The sequence below is a fragment of the Podarcis muralis genome, chromosome 3 (genome assembly GCF_964188315.1).
Source record: "Podarcis muralis chromosome 3, rPodMur119.hap1.1, whole genome shotgun sequence".
NCBI lineage: Eukaryota > Metazoa > Chordata > Lepidosauria > Squamata > Lacertidae > Podarcis > Podarcis muralis.
Window position 1 is genome coordinate 65,415,445 of NC_135657.1, and position 23,601 is coordinate 65,439,045.

Sequence of the window (23,601 nt, forward strand, 5' to 3'; positions counted from 1 at the left end):
TTCCAAAGTCACTCTTAGGTTTGGACATTCAACTGTAGAAGTTTTCAGTAGCATGATGTCCCCAAACATGGGGTACAATCAAGTTATGCAGAAACTGAGAGACCACATTGCACACTCAAAAGTTGTAGAATAGGTTAGTACTGTGTGTGTGCACAAGCACACACAGACCAGAAAGTGCAGGAAGTTTCTCCATCTGGGCTGCTCTGAACTTCTACCTCACAGTCAGACCTTTCACTTCCAGCGGGCACACCAAAACAAACCAGAAGTCAGTCAAAAAAAGACTTCATTTAATTAGTGATACTTAAAGACTTTTGCATAGAAAAAAAAAGGTTAACAAAATAATGCACAATTTTCCCACCCCACCCCTGACTAGGAACAGTATTTTTAAAACAAATATTTTAAAAGTATATTTTGCATAATGTTTAACATTCTCACTGCTTATTGCTTTCTCCACACAGCAGAGAAATGAAGTGCATAATAATACATGCTGTGCTTTTATTTAACTTGCTTCCCCGACCCACCCCCAACAACAAACTTTCTAGCTCTTGAGTCAATGAATTAAAATACTTGTTATTTCATGTTGCTGCAATAAAATAAAATAAAAAGCAAAGCATTTTTGTAGCACTGCTTGTCTGGGTAGTAAGAACATAACTTAAACTCCCAACACTTTTGTTTGGGTTGAGAACTGAACCGATACAAAAACACTGGCAACGGAGAAAGACAACCCAAAGGATCCTGTTGCCTGCATTACAGCTACTCATTCATGCCAATTCCCAACAGCTGACTATGAAGAGGACTTGTATCCCATCTGGAGGATGCAGTATTTTCGCTTGCAAAGGGAATCAAACAAGTCAGATTTATCCTGGTGTTCACACATGTACATGTAACACACTTGGCTATAATTTTATGCCACCTGGTGCCAGGATGCTTGAAGTCTTGCAAGACCAAGCACTGGAAAGATCAGTGCTTCTGTCAATATCATGCATGTCACCATTTGACAACTCTGCACAAAGAAAGTGAATTAGATCAGATTAAATTTAGCGTATACATCCTCAGTTATCTGCTTAGCTATTCCATAGTTTGTAATCCTGCACAGTTAGCTGGCTTAGATCCCACTCATGTCAAGGGAATACAGCCTTAGGGTATACATTTTGTTCAAGAATGGTATCCCTGTGCTGGATCTCTGTACTCTTCTCTCCAGTATTATTTTCATACTTGGACTTTTATTATTTGCCTTGTAAAGAAAAACACATACACGTGCACACACACACACACCCCCCGCACACATTTGGAAGAGGTCAGGCACTTGCGCATTTTAAACTTAGCGTTCATCTTTCAGGTAGGCTTCTTTAGCTATAAACCCAGAGCCCCTTTAACAAATAAAAATGCATGGCAAGAGGATTAATTCTACACTCTATACATTTCTCAGGAAATGCCTAAAGGGGAGTCATCGTTTTTGAAGATCATTGTGGTCCAGTCTGTTGAACAAGAAAGACCTCCTGTTCATTTTGACCAATATTAAGGCAGAATATGTCTTACTATTTCTCTCCCGTCTTCTGGGAATCCAAAGGGCTACTTGACCTGTTAACAGTCTTTGTGTGAAAGACTTTCTATTGCAACTGTAAAATGCCCCAGGAAGGCTTGCGTAGATTTTTTTTAGAAAGCTCCAACTTCAGTCCCCCAGGGTCGGTAGGGTTTACTGCTTCCGTTCCCACCGGCTTGCTGCGGGCTGGCAGATGCTGATACGGACAGCGGTGGGCTGATTGCTGTTGCAGCTGCCACTGCGGCCGCTGCACTAGGTGGCAGCATTGGGAATGCCCCAGCAAAAGAGAGCGGGAAGCTCTGAGCTGCCGCTGCCGCTGCAGCATGTACGGTGGCCGAGAGCGAGAGGAGAGAGGTAGAAAGTGGCGGGACGCAGGGAGCAACGCTGCCAGCAGAGGGCACTCTAAGCGTAGAATCGGCATGCGCAAAGGTGGCCGTGAGCAGAGCAGATCCATGGGGAGGCACTTCTGATGCTGTCGAGAGTCTGCATGGGGAGATGTCAGAAGTGTGGAGTCCATTCTGCTGCAGTAAAGCCGCAGGGAGGTGGTGGAAAGCTGCCGCCCAGTGGTGAGGATGCAAAGGGTGGTGGTGATGTGCCATGGTTGAGGTCATTGCTGCAGCTTCCCTCTGAGAAGCACATGAACTGAGATGAGAGACTAGTCTAACTCTTAGAGGGTCAGATGTGTCCAGTCCTTCCACTGAACTCAGGTATCTCGCAACTTCAGTTAAGCATTCTCGAAACCCAATGCTAATGAAATCCATGGCGAGAGCATGAGCGTCAAAGTAACCTGGAACACAGAAAGCAAGAAATGAATTTAGCGACCCAATGGGACTTCTTTGTTTTTTCTTTTCTTTTGGTCTTTCTTGAAATGGCAGTTCTATAATATTCTAGCTCAGGGGTCAACAAACCTTTTCAGCTGGGGGCCAGTCCACTATCCCTCAGACCTTGTGTGGGGGGGGCAGACTATATTTTTTGGGGGGGAAATGAACAAATTCCTATGCTCCATAAATAACCCAGAGATGCATTTTAAATAAAAAGACACATTCTACTCATGTAAAAACATGCTGATTCCTGGACCGTTTGTGGACCAGATTTAGAAGGTGATTGGGCCGGATACGGCCCCCAGGCCTTAGTTTGCCTACCCATGTTCTAGCTCTTTCTCTTTAAGGCTCCCAGAACATTTTTTTTCAAACGGCTTTTGTATTATGCATATGCTCACTGATGGAACTGAAATGTGCTAAAGTCAACTTGCAACCAGACATTACAGTGAGAAAGAATTAAGACCATCAGTGTCTGAGACTCTTCAAACACACACACACATTTTGAACAATAGGAAAAGGATTAAAAAGACTAAACTTCCAATGCAAGATTTTCCACCATATTGCTGAACAATGCCTGTGTATGTCACATACATAGGCACATAATAATTAGCCTTTGAAATCCTGTTCCTTTTACAGTGATATTTAAATACAATATTTGCAGTATTTCAATATTGTGGATTTGCTCCTCCATACAACTGGTGCTTGCCATTATTATTATTTTAACAAAAACAACAAGGTCTTCTCTGGGTGGGTGAAACAAAGAGCATCTCATTCTATTAAAGCTGTCGAGGACTCAGAATGAAACAGCTTTATAAAGGGGTGAATCCTGCATTAGGAATCATTAGGAAAGGGGCAGATAAGAAAACTGTCCATATTATAATGCCTTTATACCAAATTATTTTGCAAGACCAAATTGAAATAAAATGTACAACTCTGGTCAGATAGTCTCAAAAAGGATATTGTAAAGCTTTTGAGGCCCATGACACAATTGCATTGTATTTTAGAGGAGTGCAGCTTGGGAATGTCAATCGTGGTGAAGGACTACTAGTAATGTGAATATTTAAGACCATGTGTGTATTAGTAGGAACAGGAAGACACATTACCAGTAGTTAATCAAAGATAACCATTTATCTTTCCAAAGGAAAAAGTGGCTGTTATCCACACTGATCAAATTCACAAATATTCCCCCTTCAAACAAACATTCCCATTCTCATTTTTGAAAATACCAGTTCTTAAGGTTCAGCAACCTCCCAAATTCTTTTTAAAATCAAGTACAGCGCAGAAGGAGTTTGTTTTGCACACATATTAAGTCGTGCAAATTGTTACAAGGATACCAAGAATGTATCTTTTATTTGATGTGCAGTACTTTGGTCTCCAGAGACAATCTGTAATAGTGTAGCGGGGGAACTGGCAAACAAAGGAGGGGATAGTTGTTAATGTTCCAACAACCTTCACGTGAAATACAGTTGTACCTTGGTCCTCAAATTTAATCCATTCCAGGAGTCCGTTTGACTCCTGAAACAGTTCAAGAACCAAGGCGTGGCTTCCTGCAGCCAATCAGAAGCCACGCCAGACATTCAGCTTCCGAAAAACATTTGAAAACCGGAACAATCACTTCCGGTTTTCGATCGTTCGGGAGCCGAAACATTCAAGTTTAAAGGTGTTTGACTTCTGAGGTACGACTGTAGGTTGGTGGGTGGGGGACATGCAAATGGTGCCTCAATTGGGGCAGTGTGACTTCTGCCTGGCCCATTCCCCTAATAAAGAATTGCGCAGACAGGCAGAGACCCCCCCAAACCCCAGACGACTCCCTAGTATAATAATGACTCATGACAACGTGTTATGGAATTAAAATTGGCCACAACTTTACTTAAGATTCAGATGTAGGGAGACCTTGGCTTAGGCATTGGTTTATCCCTCCCAGTCCCCAGCCTGGGATCTGGGGAACATCAGGGTTATCCAAAATGTGTGGGGATTGGGCTGGCTCTGAAAAACGTATGTTTAAGCAGAGAGCCCGCCCCCCATTTTGCCGCAATGAAGGGGAGACCACTGACAACCTATGTATGGCCAATGACTCCCCTCAAAACAACCTCTTTAACGGGGAACCCTGAGATCACCGCAGTGGGGGCATGGGTCACCACTTCATGCCCCCCCCCCCCATTTAGGGAAGATAGACTAAAGGATTCCGCCCAAGGCCTGAAACTGCCAAAGTTGTGACGTTTTGCTACAGGGAAGGCAAAATCTGCCAGTTCAGGGAAATTCCTTCCTTTCCATTCCTTTAACAGCAACCAATGATGTAGCAGCACCCACATACCTGTGGATAAGTGGTTAACCTGCAAAAGAAGGCATAACTAAGGGAGGGCAGGGTGGGAGATGCTCTGGAGCCGAATGAGGACTCCCAGGTAAGTTCCACCCTCTATTGTGTGGGCAGCGCGGTCCCACCCTACCTGGCCAACTCCCCTGGCAATGCCCCCCCTTGCCGGGATTGGTTATCTTAGGCAGAAACCTCCAGGTATCCAGCGTTGTATTTTAAGCCGGGTTGTATTTTAGGGAGCCGCGTAGGATCGGGGGGGGGGGGGAGGGGGACTGTGCGCGACCACATAAAAAACATCCATTTGATGTGAGGAGCGGTCATTCCCATCTTAATACTAATGCTCATGTTAATGCTCATGTTAATGTGTTTATACCAGGGATGGGGAACTGGTGGCCCTCCAGATGTTGGACTCCCAACTCTCATCAGCCCCAGCCAGTATGGCCAATTGTCAGGGATAATGGGGTTCCCTAACCTTGATTTATTACAGGAATGGGGAATAAATAAAACAACAACTGCTACTATTGAAGAAGAAGAAGAAGAAGAAGAAGAAGAAGAAGAAGAAGAAGAAGAAGAAGAAGATGATGGTGGCCTTCCAGTTGTGGATGTAGTGCAACTCCTATCACCCCGGTCATGAACCACACTGAACAGAGCTGATATCCAACAATATCTAGAGGGCTGCAAGTTATTCATCTCCAATTTATACAGAGCTTGAGGATGCTCAAAACCCTTCACATACAATTGCACAGGAATTCAGACAGTCATACTGTAAGGTATACTTCCGACTGGAGAATGGGACTGAATATGAGATACAGTGGGTTGGGTAAGGCCACCAGTGAATGGGAAATACTGTGGAAAGATCTGAGTTACACAGTTTCCAGCACTAAAGTCCCAATGATTACATATTTACCAGTGTTCAAAACTTCCTATTCACTTTATCAATTTCCATTTACAAAACAACAAAAATAAAGTAACCCACAAAAATATTTTAAATTAACTTTCTAGGCTTCCAGATGTTTGGCTTCTGAATTTCTAGTGTGCAGTGCAACTGGATTTTCAAAAATTCTCTAAACCAAAGCAGCTTGCTTTTCTTTTTCTTTTTTCAAAAAACGAGATAAGAAAAGAGACATTATTCTCTTCGAAAGCCACATTCCCAATTCCACATCGCAAACATGCAGGCACACAAAATAAGCACTGATTGTGGATAGCTCTTTTTCTAGTGGTATTGGGTTTCCTCTTAACAATCCAACAGAAGATCCAAGCTTAGATGCTGTCCTGGTGAATGAATGGCACAGCCTAATTTTGCATGGAAAACATTCTTTCTAGAACAAAGGGCAATACATAAACAATAAGGAAAGTTTCCTCTGGATCCACTTCCCGTGGTATAGCAGCTGCATAATGAATTTTAACTTTGGTTTTTCATGCAGCACAATTGTTGCCGCAGCCCTCCTTGTTTATGTTTGGATGTTTGGGGTATTTGTTTTGTCTCCCTTGTGCCGATTTCAGTGCTCTTTGGAAACCCCAAACAAATCTCTGACTGGGCTGCCTGTGAATGAAGCCTTTACTCTCCCACAGTGTTATGAAAGCAAACACAAGCCCAGGGTCAAGTGGTTCTTTTGTCCCCGTAGTTCTTTCCCACGAGTTCAACCCTGCCTTTAGCATTGATTTCCAGTCCTTTAATCTAGAACTGCCTATCCCAGCTTGTCAAAGGGAGCGTTTGCTGAGATTTCCCCCTGCTAATATTAGAAACAGTACAAAAATCAATTCCTTACCTTTCCCGCCTGTCGCCTGGAGCATCTTCAAATGATCCACTGTCATTTGCAGGATTTCTGCTTTTTCTAATTTGGCAGATCCCTTTGAGATAAGAGGCACAAACAATAAAGGCTTAAAAGTATTGCATGCTTTGATTTGGTATACCCTCTTTTGAGCTCCATCTTATGGTTTCAATTTTCCCAACCATTAGAGCATTCTCAGTTTAATTCTTCTACCCAGCATCTGTATCCCACACTTTATTTTTGCACACAAGTACTATATCACAGTTTCTAGAGTGGCATAAACTGAGCACACGTTTTCTATGAAGCACAGAGTAGTGCAAACAAGGAAAACATGTATAGTAGATGTACACATTTACAACTTTCAAAGCAGCATTTTAAAAAATCAATATTATCATTTATTTATTTTACACATTGCCTTTCCCCACCAGAACTGGGACTCAAGTAAGCTTACACAAATTAAAAGAAGCTTGAATAAAACACAGAAAGATAAAAGCTTAAAAAATAGTTAAAAAGTAATTGAACTTTAATAATCAAATTAAAACAATGTAAAAAAATACCTATTAAAATACAGATACTAAAAACAGTGCAGCACTATTAAAAACCCTTTCCTTAAAAGCCGTCAGTTCCCAAAGGCCTACTGGAATAAAATAGTCTTCACCTGCTGACAAAAAGAAAACAAGGAGGGAGCCAGTCTAGCCCCACTAGAGATGGAGTGCCAAAGTCTGGGAGCCACCACCAAGAAGGCCCTCTCCTATGTCCCCATAGATGTTCCTGTGAGGGTGGTAGGACTGAGAGAAGGGCCTCCAGATCTTAGAGCCAGGTCAGGTTTGTATGGGAAAATACAGTTCTTCAGGTAGCCTGGGAATAAGACACGCAGGACTTATAACCAGCACTTTGAATTGTGTCTGGAACAGACTAGTGGAGCTGTTGGAACAAGGAAGTTGTATGCTTCCTATAAGCAGCTCTGGCCAACAGCTTGGCTGCAGTCAGAGCTGAATCCAGGAACACACCCAAACTGCGAAATGGCATCTTCAGGGGGAGTGTTACTCATCCAGCACAGGCTGAAACCCAGTTCCCTGTTCTGCCTTCCAAATGACCAAGAGCACCTCTGTGTTGTCTGGATTGCATTTCAATTTGTTCACCCTCATCCATCTAGTCCATTAGTGATGGCAGACACTGGTTTGGAACTGATACAGCTTCCTTGGATTTAGGTGGAAAGGAGGAACAGAACTAGGTTTTGTCAGCACACTGGTGCCACAAAACCCCCAAAAACTCTGGATGACCTCTCCCAAATGTTGAATAGCATGGGGGACAGAACAGAAACCTGAGGCACTCCACAAGCAAATGGGCAAGGCATCAAACAAGAGGCCCCCAGCACCACTTTCTGGGGCTGGATCTAGGCATGTCAAAGAAGCAATTCAGTTAAACGTGTTGCAAACTCATATGAGGAAATCTGGTAGGGAAAGACATGTCTCCACAGCGCCACCTGGTGTCACAGTGTTATATTGCATATACAATGCATATAAAACACTTTTTCTTTACCAAATTACAGGTAATGGAGCCCCTGTAAAACAGTGCCCCCAAGTCCCATCCCAGCAAGGTGGCCCAGAAGGATACCATGGTTAAGCTGCTGAAAGGACCAGCAAAACCAACAACAGGGACACACTCCCCCTGTCCAATTCCCAGCATAAGCCACCCACCAAGATGACAAAGACGGTATCTGTCCTACAACCAGACCTGAAACCAGATTGAAATGGACCTAGATAATCTGTCTCAGTAAGAAAAGGTGCAAAGATCCACACCAGGTCTGAAAGGCAAAGAAAACCTCAGAGTTGCACAATCTTATTTGCAAGCCCCAATAAAATAAACAGGAGTTATAGGACAGCAAGATATTTATTTCTGCAATGAGTTATGTGCAGCACAATGTCCCAGTGAATTGTGCCTAATGAATGGGACAGCCGTAATGCCTAACAAGTTTATGCTTTGCAGCTAAGGAAAAATACACTTGGTTTTAATACAAATTTTGTTCAGTTAATTATATATTTTTATTTTTAAAAAGCATTTGTTTACAAATCAGGAATTCAGGAGAGGGGTGGTGTCTTTATCCCTGTACTTACTAAAAGGCTACCCACATTGACCCATAACTTAGCGAAACTAGACATTCTTGTTCAAACCTATTCCTAGTCTTCACTTGGATAAAGAAGAGTATAGCTTCTCATTGAAAATCTAAACCCAATTCTGTGGAATGGATTCCCAAAAACAACCTATGAGACTTGGTTCATCTTTAAAATGGAAAAGTGAAACACACATGGTCCACATGAACAGGAGCCCCCCCCCCCATGCATCCAACAAAGTGTCCTTCATCATTAAAGCTCATTGGAGCATGTTAGTCTTTAAATGTGCCACAAGACTCTTTGATCATATTTAAATCAAAGGGGAGGAAGAACATGTTCTAGCAATACATATACTTCAATATTCATCTTGCAAAAAAATCTAAACTTTTTTTTTTTAAATGCCAAGCTGCTCTAAGGGTTAAGTTGCAGTAGGGATGTTGATGACATCATGTTATGAATGATGCCAGATAAGATGCCCATCTTCTGGGGTCATAAAATCATTTTTTAATTTTACTCTCACGGAAGAAAAAACCCTTTCTCCATTTCAACAGGAACCATACCAAAAACTTTCAGAACTGCCCTTATCTGCCCTTTCCCTTTTGGAAGCTTTGGGTGGGATTTAAGTAAGTTGTTGCATGTGTGAAACAAGATCCACTCCCATGGTGGAATCTCCTCCCATCTACTCTTTCCTGTGCCCCCTAAATCTTGGGAAAACCCCAGAATTGGTTTAGGGGCACATATGGGGGGGGGAGGGAGTCCCATTGCATGAGCTTGTTCTCATGCTCATTCCCCACTTAGAGCAACATTGAATTCCACCTGTTATTTTCCAGTGCCACCAAAATGAAACACTTGAGTTATATAACAAAGCACCAAGCTACATCCAATGCTGGCAGAGGCCACCTTGTTTAGACTCCAGTCTGCCTCAATCACATAAAAAGCAAAGGAGTGGGGCAGCCCAATTTATATAGTAAAAGGGGTCAGTGGATCAGTGGAAGGGACGAACTATTCCAGGGTCTGCTGCTTATCTCCCCACAGCCTCTCCCCCCCCCCAAATCACTTTATCCATCTTGAGCTCATTTCTGACATATGAAGCCAGCTGGCAGGAAAGTAACCTTGGAAAGGGAGGGGTAATTGTGGGAGGGATGGGGGTTCAGCACCTCCTACTCATATGTCCCTTTTGCTCTCCCATGTGATTAGGTGTAAAATCATGGGTCTACCCCTACAGTGTGCAGTTATGTTCAGAGCTCCATCCAAGACTTGCTATGGCCATCTCAGTTCTATCAAGGCAAAGACAACCTACATTTCATCTTGCCTTACCTCAAAGCACATTGCTTTTCAATAGCACCTATTCACACATTCAGCTGTGAGTCAAGCCATCGAGTGCTGTGCTTGAACATGAGAAGTCCAAGTCTGTGCATCTTACTGAGCAACCAACTTCTAAAAGTCACTTTCTCTCTCAGCCTAACTAACTCCCAGTATGGTCCTCAGAATAAATGAGCAAGTAACTGTGAAGCAATTTGTGCACTCAAAATTGCTCAGGCTCCGCAACACTCTGATAAAAAAGTCCATTATCTTTGCTGCTGGAACTCCATACACAATTTAAATATTCTTCAATAAATGTCTAAGACTGCTATATGCCTTCAAATGAAAAGCTTGTGATTTCTGCTTAGTGACTCAATGATTTATTTATTTTGTTGGAAGCACCCTCTGGTTTCTGCCATCAGCCAAGGGACCAATGGCCAATGGAAGGTGGCACTCTTGGCCTCCCAGATAGGGCATCATGGCAAAGGGAATTGCAGCATAGCCCAATCCATTCTCCATTGAAGGAGAAATTGCAAAGAGCTTGCTTCCCTATGAGGAAGAACCGTTTGATCCAACAGGGGAACCAAAGAGAAAAATGCGCTGGCCCAGGGTACAAGCTTGTGTGCGCGCAAGTATTGTATTGTAAGACAATCAGTCAATTGAAAGACTGGGGTATGTCTTTAAAAAAAAGTTTAAGCAGAAATTGTCATCTTTCCCTTTGAAGAGCCAACTGAATGTATCTATATATAGCAGTCATAGAAGTCTGCTGAAGAACATTCAACGGTATCTTCAGTTAAACCAGTAAAGAGAATGGATGTGTAGCTTTTCTCAGGATGACTTGGATTACAACAAACCTGAATACTAATGCTATTTTCTTTTTTTCCCTTTTTTTAAAAAAGCCATTTGATCAAGACTAGACAGCAATGATAACACGTGGCCTGGCAGACTGTATGGAAGTTTATTCCGATGGCCCTTTCCCCGTATTATTTATTATTTTTATAAATGTAATAAGCACAGTAAGCCTTGGCATTTTTAGATTTTATATGTCCCGGGTTATCTTAGATTGCTTTGCTTTGCTTTTCCTTCCCCCGTCCTTATCTTTCCCCTGTATTACAACTTGTACTTTCCTCAGTGCTAATCTTTTCCATTGACCCAACACAAACATTTTTAGCAAGAGCTGAGTAATAGCTGCCCGATGCTGGGTAATTTCCAGCAGCTTTAGAAGCCTTTATAATGTTTGTGGTTTTCAAGAAGTAAACAATGCAATGGGACAATCAACTGTTGTCCCTTGTCCCACTTTCTCTGACTAGCTCAGGACAACTCCATGTTCCCATGCTGCCAAAGTCTGCTGAGCTATGCAAGTTGCTAAAGGTATAGTGTGGGTAGCAGGAATGGTGTTTTGCCTGCTCATAGTCATTACCCTCCCCCCCTCCCCATCCGCTTGTACCTGCATTAAAGGCCTAGTCTGTGCATAGTATATACCATCTACTCCACCATATATAAAACACATCAACTTTCCCTACACTGAGATATGAGAAGGAGTTGCAAGAATAGGGAGATCTACATATGGCCTAAAATAAAAGTGCTTGTTTTCTTCCAATGTGGGATAGCTCCCTTAATAGAACATTTCATGACCATTGAGGGGGAAAGTAGTGTTGGGAATCAAAATTGGAGATGTAATATTTCCAGAAAATTTGAAGCCATGGGGAAGAGGTTTTCCCCCCAGTTTGGGTAAATATATATACATGTGTGGAATATATATATATATATATATATATATATATATATATATATATATGGTGTGTGTGTGCTTTCAGCCATTAACAGTTTGAAAGTCACTTTGTTACCTTAGGAACATAAAATGTATTATGGTTTGCCATAAAATTATCATGTCTAGTTTATTATAAAGTACAGTTTATTCAGACAATAATCCTAAATTGAATTTGCCGTATAAGACGACCCCTATTTTGGGGGACTCAGATTTAAGAAAATGGGGGGGGGGGGGGAGAGAGATGTATCTGTGTATAAGGCGCCCCTTAATTTTTGACATTATTTTTAAGGGAAAAACCTAGTCTTATACACAAAAAATACGGTACTTTTTAAAAGAAAATGTTTACAAACTGAGCTACAAGCTGCTGACCTGTAAGAAACTTCTTTGACTATGCCAGGTTATGAGGAGCAGGCAAAAAACAATAAAAACCAAAGAAAACACCAACATTAGTAAAACAAAGAAAAATATTACATCTCCTCCAGTCCTCCTGTGTCAAGCAGACATAAAGCACTAATTTCCATAAAAAGAAATGAGGGAAAAAGCAGGGGGATAATCAAGACTCAATGAATGTACATGAAATTTAATTAGCTCTGCTTTCTCAGCTATTGCTTTCCGTTTCTACTTCTTCCAATTCTTCATATTTGTCATCACTATAGTTATCATGGCCCTAAGGGTTGCCCAGTTTGAACTGACCTTCTCTATCCTTCCACAAAGGCCCTGAAACCTTCTTCCTTCCCTAGTGCCAATGGCAGCGCCCCCTAGAGGCAGAAATATATCTTCCTCTTTCATTTGAGAGCTGCACTAAGGACTCCCTTGTCCTCTTGTGTACAGGAATTGTAATCATCTGACACTGTTACATAGTCTCACATGAAAGTGTTCCTGTTAACAATAGTATTTTTGTTTGTAGTCCATTTTTTTTGTTTGTTTATTCCAAAAACAACCAGAGTCAGATGGGTGGGGTGAAAATAATAATATTATTATAATATTATTGTCTTGTTATTCCAGACTAAGTGGTATGAACCTGAACCATGTAGTTTCAATTTTTGAAGGACAGAGAATAATTCCTCAAATACATAAACAAACATTCTCTCAGAGTTTCAAAGTTAACTCATGTAAGTTGATTTCGTACGGGTTTCATTGTGTTATATAACATGATACTCATCTCACGCTTTCTTCCGTGCAAGCAATCTATTCCAGAGCCTACGTTAAAAATACTTACCCCATAGAAAATGCATTGTATTCCCTTAAATTTCAATGATTCTGCTCCACACTGAGGTCGTAATCCTATGAGCACTCATCAGGGAATAAATCCCATTTAACTCAGTGACACCTACTTCCAAGTAGACATTTATGTACAGGATTCCACTGTAAATCATAATGATTGCAATTTCGAGGCTGCAATTACATTTCTCAATTTTGGACCTATTGCATTTTCAGCACCAAGAGAAGCACCTTTCTGCAGACTTCTCTCCCAAAGTCAAGGAATCACAACTGGTTACGAGTCAGTAATGAGATACTAAAAACCCTCCAAACTTTTGTTATTGTTGAAGGGGCTTAATCGAGAGGTTGTGTTTTCATATTTAGAAATGATCCAAATACAACACTTGTGTTCCTCCAACTCTTATAAGATGGTGACTGAAGTGATTTAATTTTTCTCCTGTGCATGCAACACAACTTCATGTCACCTTGAATAATTCCACAGAAGAGTAAGGTTCCTTTCATCCCGTATAGTTCTATGATTCTATAAAGTCAGTGGAAATCTTTTGAAGTACGTTACGCTTAGCAATATTGACGAAACCTATTTGTGCTGTTCTCAGGAATCACAAATTTACATTTAAAAATGGGGTTCTGCACAACGTTTCACTTTTTTTTGCGAAAGCAAGACAAAAACATCCAAAATAAATAAAACACTATATAGAAAGATCAGTAATTATAATGAGTGTGCCGACACATTACATCAGAACATGTGAACACAAAGTTTTGGCTGGGACAATTCTGCAAGAAGAATGCTAATTTTATTTTTTAAATAGATTTCTTGTATAAACCAGCCTGGGATCTTCATAGATGTTGGGCAGCTTAAGAATGGATGGAATAAATAACTTTTTTATATATAGGAAATAATTTTTATTCACCCATCTCATGTGATCACCCTGCAAAAACTTACATTTAAAAAATTGTATTCCAACTTGGACCACTTCAAAGAGCTGCAGCACTAGCAACAATTGTTACGGTATATCTGAACAGCTTCTTTTTAAGAATTTAAATATTTATTTGAGAGAGTTTATTAAATAGCCAGCTTATTAAGGATCTGAAACAATCAGATTATTTTACTAATTAAATTTAGAATTAAATAAAAAAAGGATCAGAAACGAGAGGGATGAGAATACAATGCTGTTAAAAGATTTATGCAGGAGGGTATTTGACATGTGTGGGTTTTTTAAAAAACTGTAAGGAATAAAGCACTTTTAAAAACAGCAAAACAAAACCACTACTGGAATGCATAGAAAGAACAGAGACAACACGAACACTATTGCCCTTAAGGGAACAGCAAACCAGAGAATGGAAATGTTTTTCAGCCTTGTGGAGAATTTTGCTTTTAATAGTTTTGCCACAACAAAGCATTTTATTGAAGTGCCTGCTCTGTGCCAGATCAGAACACATCCAGCCTTATTTTTAATGAGCTTTATGAAAGACCCAACATGACCAGATGAGTTGAGATACAGAATATTTATGCTTACTTGTTTTTCAAATGCTGTTGGCACAAGCCGCCTCAGTTCGGATAAACTGTTATTTATGCGATCACGGCGCCTTTTTTCTATGATCTATTGCCAAAACAAAGCAATAAATTGATATAAAAGTTAAGGTGCATAGAAGGTAAAAACAGCAGAAACAAATGCAATTGTTACATTAAAAATATAAAGGAAACCCTTACCCCTCTTCGCTTTTTCCTGGCCATGATCTGAGATGTTGTCGTAGGCGAATTTGATCGGATCACTGAACTGGCACTGTGCCTGAGGAACAGTTGAAAAGGCATGTCAGGTACAGCATCCTATTGTGTTGTTTGTTGCAGAGGTCTAAACAGAGCCAGCTCAAGACATTTTTCCGCCCAAGGCGAAGGAAAAGGTGGTGTCTTCTGCCAACACACACACAGAAGCCAATTCGACTGGAAGTTGAATCTTACTCCAATTATAAAATCTTACTTTACAAATGATGAAAATTAAGGACAATAAGCAAGTATTGTTTTACTCTGTCCTTTTTTGTACAACTTTTTTGTTTTCAGCTATACTGGCAAAAGGACAGTCTCTTCCACTACACTTAAGGGCAGCAGGCTAGCGTAGGGGTGTCAAGGCAAGCCACATGGAACTCACAGCTGTTTCCTCCCCGTACCTCAGCATCTGCCACCTGAGGCAGCTGCCTCACTTTGCCTCATCATAGGGCCAGCCCTGGGTCTAATGCCTCCCTCCTCCCACCAACACGAGGGCTATGTAATTTATATCGTAAACCGCCCTATGATCCTCAGATGAAGGACAGTATAGAAATTTTAAAAATAGGAATTATAATAACTTGAGGTTCTCTATATACTGTTGGACACCCAACTCTCATTGGCCCTAGTCAGGATGGCCAAAGGTTAAGAGATGGTGGGGCCAACAACATTTAAAAAGGCACAGGTTCCCCATTCCTGTTTCAAGTGCTCTGTAAAATATGGAAGTAGGCAGAAGAAAACTTTCACTACCACTCTTCAGCCCCATCACACCATCCCCTTTAAATTCGCTCACCAAGAAGTTCATTTAAAAAATAAAAGAGTCCTCCCAAAATATTCCACAGTCTTGAGTTCAACCTGACTGGGTGACCTCAGTACCGGCAAATATGTAAAATATTCATTATATATGATTTCAAATGTATTAACCATGTACTTAAAAGAACTACTGATTAAGTGTCTAATATTGAGCACCCTCAAGCCTACTGCTTCCAATAGAGCAGAAATAGATACCTGATACAAAAAGGACACGCCTCTGACTTGCCTATGTTTGGCAGAAATTACTTTATCACGCAAAAGATATAGAAGCAGTAGTCTGAAAAGGATTAGGCTCACTTCCATGTATTTTGCCGAGCACACACACAAGAAATATTCACAGCTGATGCAAGGCGCATGTATTTTGACTAAACTCACATCTGTGTACAAAAAACAACATTAACCAAAAAATGGTCAGCACTTGGAAATACAAATATTACACAGAGATCAATGAGATTTCCTAACTACGCATGTTGGATTGTAAAATGCTTCATATTCTAACAAACTTGATTAGGATGCTTGGGTTTTTCTAAAAAGCAGAGTGCCCAGCCTTCAACAAAATTATCAGGCACTTCTGTTGTGCAATCTCCATTCATCTCAGAAGGATAACCTCAATTACAGCCCCTTTTAGTTGACAGTCGCTTGAACCGCTAGACCAGGCATAGGCAAACTCGGCCCTCCAGATGTTTTGGGACTACAACTCCCATCATCCCTGACCACTGGCCTAGGGATGATGGGAGTTGTAGTCCCAAAACATCTGGAGGGCTGAGTTTGCCTATGCCTGCACTAGACTGCTTTGAATCTAAGGCAGTCCATCAATTATCCTCATCTGTCAATCACATTGCTTTAGATCATTCCAGATTAAATATTTTAAAATTCTTGAGACAATCCAGTCAGAGTTAAATAGTTGTATGTCCCACTGATTACTATGTAATCCATTTTTTACTTCATTCTGAATAGATTGTTTCCTTTTCTTTTATAACAACCAATTGCAATTGCATATGACATATATATCATCTGGACCTCAACGAAGAGGAAACTTTTTTTTTACTGACAGCCCATATATTTAGGTGATCATTTCTGACATACTACAGGTCCTAGAACCTAAATTTAGCATGCAACCACCTGTTAGTATTTCCTCCTCTGCATTTATCCAGCTACATTTTTTGGCTTCACTCAGATAACGACATTAATTTGAATTAAATTTTCTCTGTTGACTTCTATGATACTACCCCAGAGTAAGTGACTTGTGGCATACCACTACTGTAATTGGATTTAAGGTTTAAAACTTACACAATATTTCCATGAAATTCAGATGTAATTGTCCAGCTAATCTACACTAACCATCTTGATTGGGATTGAGACCAAACTACTACAGCCAGGGCGTTGTTTTTTTTCAGCTGAAGCTCACAGGAGCTCAGTTCTAGCATCTCTCAGGTGAACACGGTGGAAGTTCATGGTGAGCTGCAGTATCTCTTTTGCTAGAAAAAAATTGCACTGTGTACAGCCTATATAAATCCAACTGGCTAACATTAAATACTACTACTGTGTAGATACCCTGAAACAGGTTAATTTAAAATGGATTATAAAAAGCAATTGGATTTATTGCATCATGTGGATAACGCCTCTTTAAACTCCCAAATCATGACATGTCTGAGCAAACTCAGGAGAACAGCATTTTAAAAGACAAAGGGAATCAATGACTGAAACAGTAATTTTACTGCTATCTTTTTACAGCATCTCTGTTAACAAAATTCTATCAAAAACTACCGCAGTGTGCAGGCAATCAATCCCCCCCCCCTTTTTTTAGTCCCACTGGGCAATATCCAAGGAAGTCATATTCTGAGGGAACCCATTAAAATCAATGGACATGTTACTGAGTAAGACTAGGACTGGATACTACCAAGTTTTCAATGAGAGATTTAAGCATGCCACTGATATAATTGGGAGTTAAACATGTCTAACTCTGGCTGAACTTTGTTTTAGCTTTGGCTCTGCATTGTTTCATGAAATTAAATAGTAAGGGCAGCCTAAAAATTAGGCACAAATTGTGTTTATTAACAGAGCAAGCCAAGCCATGTCTACTTAGAAAGTAAGTCCCCTACTGAGTAGGTGCCACTAACTGCGAGGTAAGTAGAGCTAGAATTGCAGTGTTACTTATTCAGTTGTTTTCTATTTTCTTCACAAACCAACCCCACCGCCTCTATATTGAGACTTGGTAAAATTCAAATTTATTTAGCTGATTAATCAACTAATATAATTCAGTTGGTTGACAGCCCTCTTGTGAAAATATCTTGTTTTGCTTTGATAGCAAGCACCCTTTCTTCAAACACTCTCACCACAAACATCTCAAGGCCTTGAGGATTGTTACACAAGCAGATGTAATGAAGCATACCTTGCTCTACTTATCTCAACAATGCTCCAGCTCCACCTATTATTCTGAAGCAACTGTGCCCCCCCATTTGTTTTCTATAGCATTCTAATCAATCTCTCTTCTTTTCTAGGTTTCATCCATACTGTTGTTTAATGTGAATAGCCCGGTAGCTCCATTAATTATTCCTTGTCGATAAGAAAATCTCTTCTAAATCAGTGCCTCCCACACTTTCTCCTCTATTAATCCAGATGTTTGAAGTCTCCCTTGTTATGAGAAAATCCAGATTGATGGGGAAGAAAGTGTGGGAAGGCAGTGATCTGCAGAACTGAAGAATTTATGGAGGTATAGGAAACTTAGTGTCCATATTAAACAACAGTAGGTACAGCTGAGACTTTAACTCCTTTCCACCCCATCCTTCCTAGCAGGCAAACCCAGGTCATTTGCTAGGAGGTGATTTATACTGGATTTGCCTTCTTTTCTGACAATGACCTACAACAGTACACACCTAGAAAGATTCTAGTAACACAGGATTAGTATTATAAGACTGGTTCAGGTATTTCAAGGGATGCCTCCCGCTCCAATTCTAGTCTTGCAAGCGGCTGCAGCTCCACTTTACACAGAATCTACTAGTTCAGTACTGCTACTACTCAACACATGCTAACACAGGACACAGAATATGATACTCCACCCCCCACCCTCCCCTTTTTGCTTAACATCTAGCACTAAAGAACAGTTCCAAAAGATGTATATTGACCAAGACTATATGGCTGACTGTGATAAAAGTACAGTACTCTGCTACTGTTGCTATTTTTTTTTCTGCCCAGACAAACTTAAGGTACGCTCTTACATATATCCCCAAGAGAATTTTTTACAACCGAGGATGCCAGTTAGTGAAGGCAAAAGTAGATAGCTGGGTGAAAGAAGTGTGACGTCCGAGTAGGGTAGAAAATAGACCCCCCTACTTTCTATTAGAACCGAACAAAATGGGGTGCCATTCATCAGGGCAGGACTTCAGAAGCCCAAGATCCCCGTCAACAAAATGAGTAAGTAGCAGGGCCACAAAGCTTAATAGGGCTGCCTTGCCACGTTTTTGAAGCAAATTGTCTAATACATATTAACAGTGAAACAGCACTCTTACCCCGCTCCCTTCCACAAAACCATCAAGACCAGATCTAAAATTGCTTAACTGCCCCTCTGATGCCAGAATATCCAGCACTGCACAGAAGTCAAAAAGGGGCACCAAGAAACCCCACACGGGTGGGGGTGCCTTTGATCTGGCTCCCCATCCTCCTCTTCCACCCCCTCCCACAGAAAAAGAGGAGGCACGGTCCAGATTTTTTGTTCTTGTTGCAAATAAAAAACCCCGGAACGAACAAACTTCGTCCTTACCCAGAGTAATTATTTTCACTCCCCACGTCTATAGTCTCGTCCATATCGCTGTCTGAGGTAGTTTCCTCACAAGGCCGCTTCATTGTGGCCCAAGGAAAGAGTCCAGCTTCCAAATCAGGAGATAAACAAGGAGAACTCAGGTCTGCGGTTTCCCTTTTTGGACAGTGACTCCGGATTAAAGCCCGCCTATCCCTCCCCAGCCGGCGCCAGCGAACTGAATGGATTTCTGAAGCTCTTTCCCACGCTGCAGCTCAGCCTCGAGCACAAGAGCCCGCCCACAGGAGGGGCGAGGCCACGCCCCTCCTCCTCCGGCTGAGCCCTCTGGATTGGGGCAGCGGAGGAGTGAGTGACAGGCCTCCTTCCCCGGCGCTTCTGCCCGCTTCTTCATTGGCTGAAGCGCGGCAGCGGTCCCGGCGCCAAACACTCCTGGGCGTCTTGGAAGCGTGGGAAAGCCCGGAGCACCTCGAGCGCGCAAGGGAGACGGGAGGAAAGAGGGCGGGAGGGTGGCTGGAGCTGGCCGGGAGACACCTTCAGCTCTGCGGAGCTGGGCTGCGGCACGGGGATAGCTCGGGCAGGAACTGATCAAAGCGTGTGTTTCTGCTAGGTGGCTTCGCAGCCAGCGAAGCAAGCCACAGACTGCAAAAGGGATTCATAAAACCCACATAAACAAGCGAAGATGCATGCGCGAATAATGTCAGTCCGGGCACGCAGCGTTTACACTTCTCAAATCTGACCCAACACTGGAAAAAGTTCCAGAGGGGGAAAAAGTTTGACGGGAAATAATTTGCACCGACGTATATACTGCAGGAGAACACAAGAGAGCTTTAGGGAAAGATCCGGGTGGAGCGGACGAGCTTTGTCCTATTTATAAAACAAAGGCAGAAACTATGAGGAAGGACTGCTTGTAGGGGAGACAACTCTTTGGTCGTCTCTGGGTACCGTCTACGGACGAGGAAGGATTTTTGTCAACAGGCGTAGGATTTCCCCCTTAGGTATCATTCTCTTCCCACACTTCTGCAAGGAGAACTAAGCGCACGGGCGTATCTTTCTCCTTTGCAGTCAGAAAGAGGAGAGTGGGAAGAGAGGTCACTTTAGGAATAATTAACAGTGACACTTACAGGGTTCTTTAACAAAATGTTTCACATATGCTTTAGGATGTCTTTATCGCTTTATCACTTGTTTGCCATCCTGGGCTCTTTTGGAATGGTTCTAGAAGGTAGGAATCAAAAGTGGTTGAGCAGACTGAATGTCTGGAAATTTTCTTGCAGCTTGAGATATAACACGTAACACCATAAAGACACACTTTAGAAGAAAAGTCATTGCACAGCATCAGAGGCCGCATTTTGCTTACAAACATGCTTGTGGCCTATTAAAAGGAGGGAGCCACAACAAACTCGGCAGGCAGCGTTTGCTTTAGTTTGACAGAGGATTTAAACCAGGGCTCCCCCTCCTATTTGTTGGCGTATGTGATTTTGAGTGTGTCCTCTGGCCATGAACGTCTACAGCCTGCAGGAATTTTTCAGGGGAAAGGAAAAGTTGGTTTCTTACCTCCCTCCACAATAATAAATAAATAAATTAGTGACTGTACTCTTGGCTTCCTACCTCAGGTTCTACAAATGCCGGAACCTTCCTTTTAAAAAGAAAAGAAAGCTGGGATCCTTGGGATTAGGGTTCATGGGAGTGGGGGTTTCATTGCCTCTCACTGTATCTCTGTTGGCAGTGTTTCTTATGGGAACCCGTTCTGTCTTCCAGTTCACAAGGCAACTGAGTGAAATGTGGTTGTAGCAGGGCTGGCTCAAGACAAAATGGCACCTCCCTTCCCTGCCATGGAAGAAGTGGAGGAGTGAAGATTGATACCAGGAACAAAGGCACTGGCAGACTCAAGATCTACATTGGGATCCATTGGCCTTGTGGATTCTGCCGCCTGAGGCAGTCACCTCATCTTGTCTCATGATTGGGCCGGCCATGGATTGGAGGCAGGATTGGAATGGAAGAGGGTGGGAAGTATTGGATTACCACTATATTTACATCTTGTTGCGTTTACAGCTTCAAATAATAGCAACATCAATACAGGTCAACTAACACAGTGTAGTCCTATACATGATGGAATTCAGTGGGCCTTATTTCAGACTCAAATAAATAAACCCAAAGGGATTTATTCCAGCACATTAAGGCTTCAGTGCACTCTCAACTCTTCACATAGACATTATAGGAGCATTTCGTGGATTAGAGATTTTTAGACTTCTGGCTCCTTTGTGCCTAACTCACTGACATGGCGTGATAGAATATAGTAAGATGACATAAGAGAGGGAAGCGGGGGGGAGGCAAACGTTAAAGAAAAAGGCAGTGAAGTGGGGAGTGTGAAAAAGAACCGAAGCAGAAAAGTGCAAGAAGAGGCGAGAATGACGGGAGAAGGGAGAGAGGGACACAGAATGGAGGGGGGACGGGCCTTTACAATGAATGTCAAACGCAGAGACTCGAGGAGAAAGGAGGAGGCAGGCGGGCACAGAGGCGAAAGAGGAGCGGGTGGAGGGCAAGGGCTGCCTTTGGTCGCCCGCCCGTGCTGCTGGCGGCGGCGGGGCGGCCTCCCCGTGTGAACAGAAACCCGACCCGTTTCAGCTCGGATGGCTTTTGAAATGCAACCTGCCTCGCGCTGTCCCCCGGCCTGTCTGTCATCCGCCGGGCCTCTCCCCGCAAGGGCGGTGCCCTTTCCCCCACGGTCTCCTGCGCGCCCGACCAGGCCCCGTCCACCCCCAGCAGAGGCCGCTTCGTTGCCTCCACCCGCCTCGGGCAAGGGACGCTGGGTGCTCTCGGAGGCGCTGCGCGGCCAGATAACAAGAAGCCCGCAGACCTGAGCAACAACAGGGTGTTATAGTTGGGAGCGTGAAGGGCGAGGAGGAACAGCAGCAACGGGATTTTGGCGACCATCCTAAATGGAAATGCGTCCCGCGACAACAAACGAGCACTTGCAGACCAGCGGACATAAAACCAAGCCGCTGTTCGTGCCCTTCACTCTGAACACCTAGTCCTAGACAGAAGCCACTTGGGAGAGGAAAAGGGTCGGGCCTTCTTTTTCTTTCCTCCGTTTCTGTTTCTCTCTCTTCCCTGCCCCTTCAGTGCCAAGATCATTCTTGGCCCCCCTTCAAAATTCCCCAGAATTAAATACAGATAAAACGTTCCTTTTAGAAGGAAATTAGGAAACATCCCCGTTTTTTTCGCAGGAATATGAAATACCTAGGTTTGTCATGAACTCTGAAGTTTGTGCTTCTTCGCGACAAAAGTATAGCAATGGGAACTTTTTGCAAAGGCACTTTCAGGCTCAAGCCCGAGAGCTCATGTTCGTGTTATCTAAGTAAGCATCTGGGGGCAGCTTGCTTATTTATTTTCCTGCATTTAGCGTCTCCCCTCCCCTCCAACACGGGAACCAAGGCAGCGTCTTTGGGGCTCCCGGGCTTTGACCCATCCGCGAACTGACCGATCTCGGACCTGCTGATCGGCGGCAGTGCAGCCCCCTGAGCCCAGCGTGCCTTTAGGCCGCGCCACGAGACGTCGTTCAAATCAGTCTCGCGAAGCTTATTGGGCCCTGCTTTGGCCTTTCAGGGATGTGAGAGAATGCGGGTTAACCGCACACGCGCCTTCCCGGGCCCCTTGGAGGATGCGGGGCGGGGGGAGGGGATACAAAAATTATGCAACCAATAAATAATGGCACGGTATATCATATATGTTCGGCTTTGGAAAAAGGGACGCAAATATTCCGCCTCTCCTGCTCCATATTTGCGTGCTCTTAAAATGCTGGGACTCTAAAGAATCGTAATGGCGGGTTATGGGCGTAGCCTAGCCGAAGTTGCAATGCCTCCAAGCGACCCAAGAACGTAAGAAGAGCCTGCTCAGGCCACTGACCCATCTAGTCCAGCATCCTGTTGTCACGGTGGCCAACCTGATGCCAGTGGGAAGCAGAATGTGAGGCGCCTCCTGCGGGTCTACTTAGAAGTAAGCTCTACGTTCACTGGTCCTCTCAAGCAAGCGTGCAGAGAATTGCTGCAGGCTTGAGACGCTTCGCCTTGGGCGCCCCGGGGCGTGTATGTTTAGGTGCAGTGCAGACCTTTCAAACCACGGGGTCGACTTTTCGAAGGGCTTTTCGGATAGGTTAGCGGTGGCCATTTCCTGCCAATCAACGGAGAGCGCCGGGCAGGCAGAGCGCGCTCGCGCCGGGCGCTTGCTCTTTTGGCGCCCGCAGAGGCAAAAGAAGCGCCTCGGTTGGATCCACGTTCTGCCCCTTTGCAAGGCGGCGCGCGCCTTTCCTGTCGCGTTCTGGTTTCTCTTACCAGAGGTGCTGGCGTGGAGGCACAAGAACTCAACATAATATGCCATAGGTTTAAAAGGAAAGGGTATATGCACACCGTGCTCT

General features: G+C 43.0%; 1 protein-coding gene across 2 annotated transcripts; it reads right to left on the reverse strand.

Annotated features, from left to right (window-relative positions):
- Window positions 1–266: 266 nt before the first annotated feature.
- Window positions 267–23,248, reverse strand: HEY2 (hes related family bHLH transcription factor with YRPW motif 2). 2 transcript variants are annotated; one of them, XM_028723334.2, is made up of 5 exons: window positions 23,094–23,248; window positions 14,570–14,648; window positions 14,376–14,459; window positions 6,448–6,529; window positions 267–2,330 (listed from the first exon to the last, which is right to left on the reverse strand). In XM_028723334.2, exons 2-5 carry the CDS (start codon window positions 14,591–14,593, stop codon window positions 1,657–1,659), a joined length of 864 nt encoding a protein of 287 aa, XP_028579167.1. In that variant the 5' UTR covers window positions 14,594–14,648; window positions 23,094–23,248; the 3' UTR covers window positions 267–1,656. The 2 variants fall into 2 exon arrangements, with proteins under 2 accessions (XP_028579167.1, XP_028579166.1); XM_028723333.2 differs by lacking the exon at window positions 23,094–23,248 and adding an exon at window positions 19,194–19,434.
- Window positions 23,249–23,601: the final 353 nt, after the last annotated feature.

Excerpts from the sequence above, each read along its gene's own strand:
- HEY2 (XM_028723333.2), bottom strand. The coding sequence starts at position 19,276 with ATGAAGCGGCCTTGTGAGGAAACTACCTCAGACAGCGATATGGACGAG. Across the intron at positions 14,460-14,569 it reads CCAGGAAAAAGCGAAGAGGG|ATCATAGAAAAAAGGCGCCG; the intron begins GTAAGGGTTTCC and ends TTTTGGCAATAG. Across the intron at positions 6,530-14,375 it reads CAACAGCATTTGAAAAACAA|GGATCTGCCAAATTAGAAAA; the intron begins GTAAGCATAAAT and ends CTTATCTCAAAG.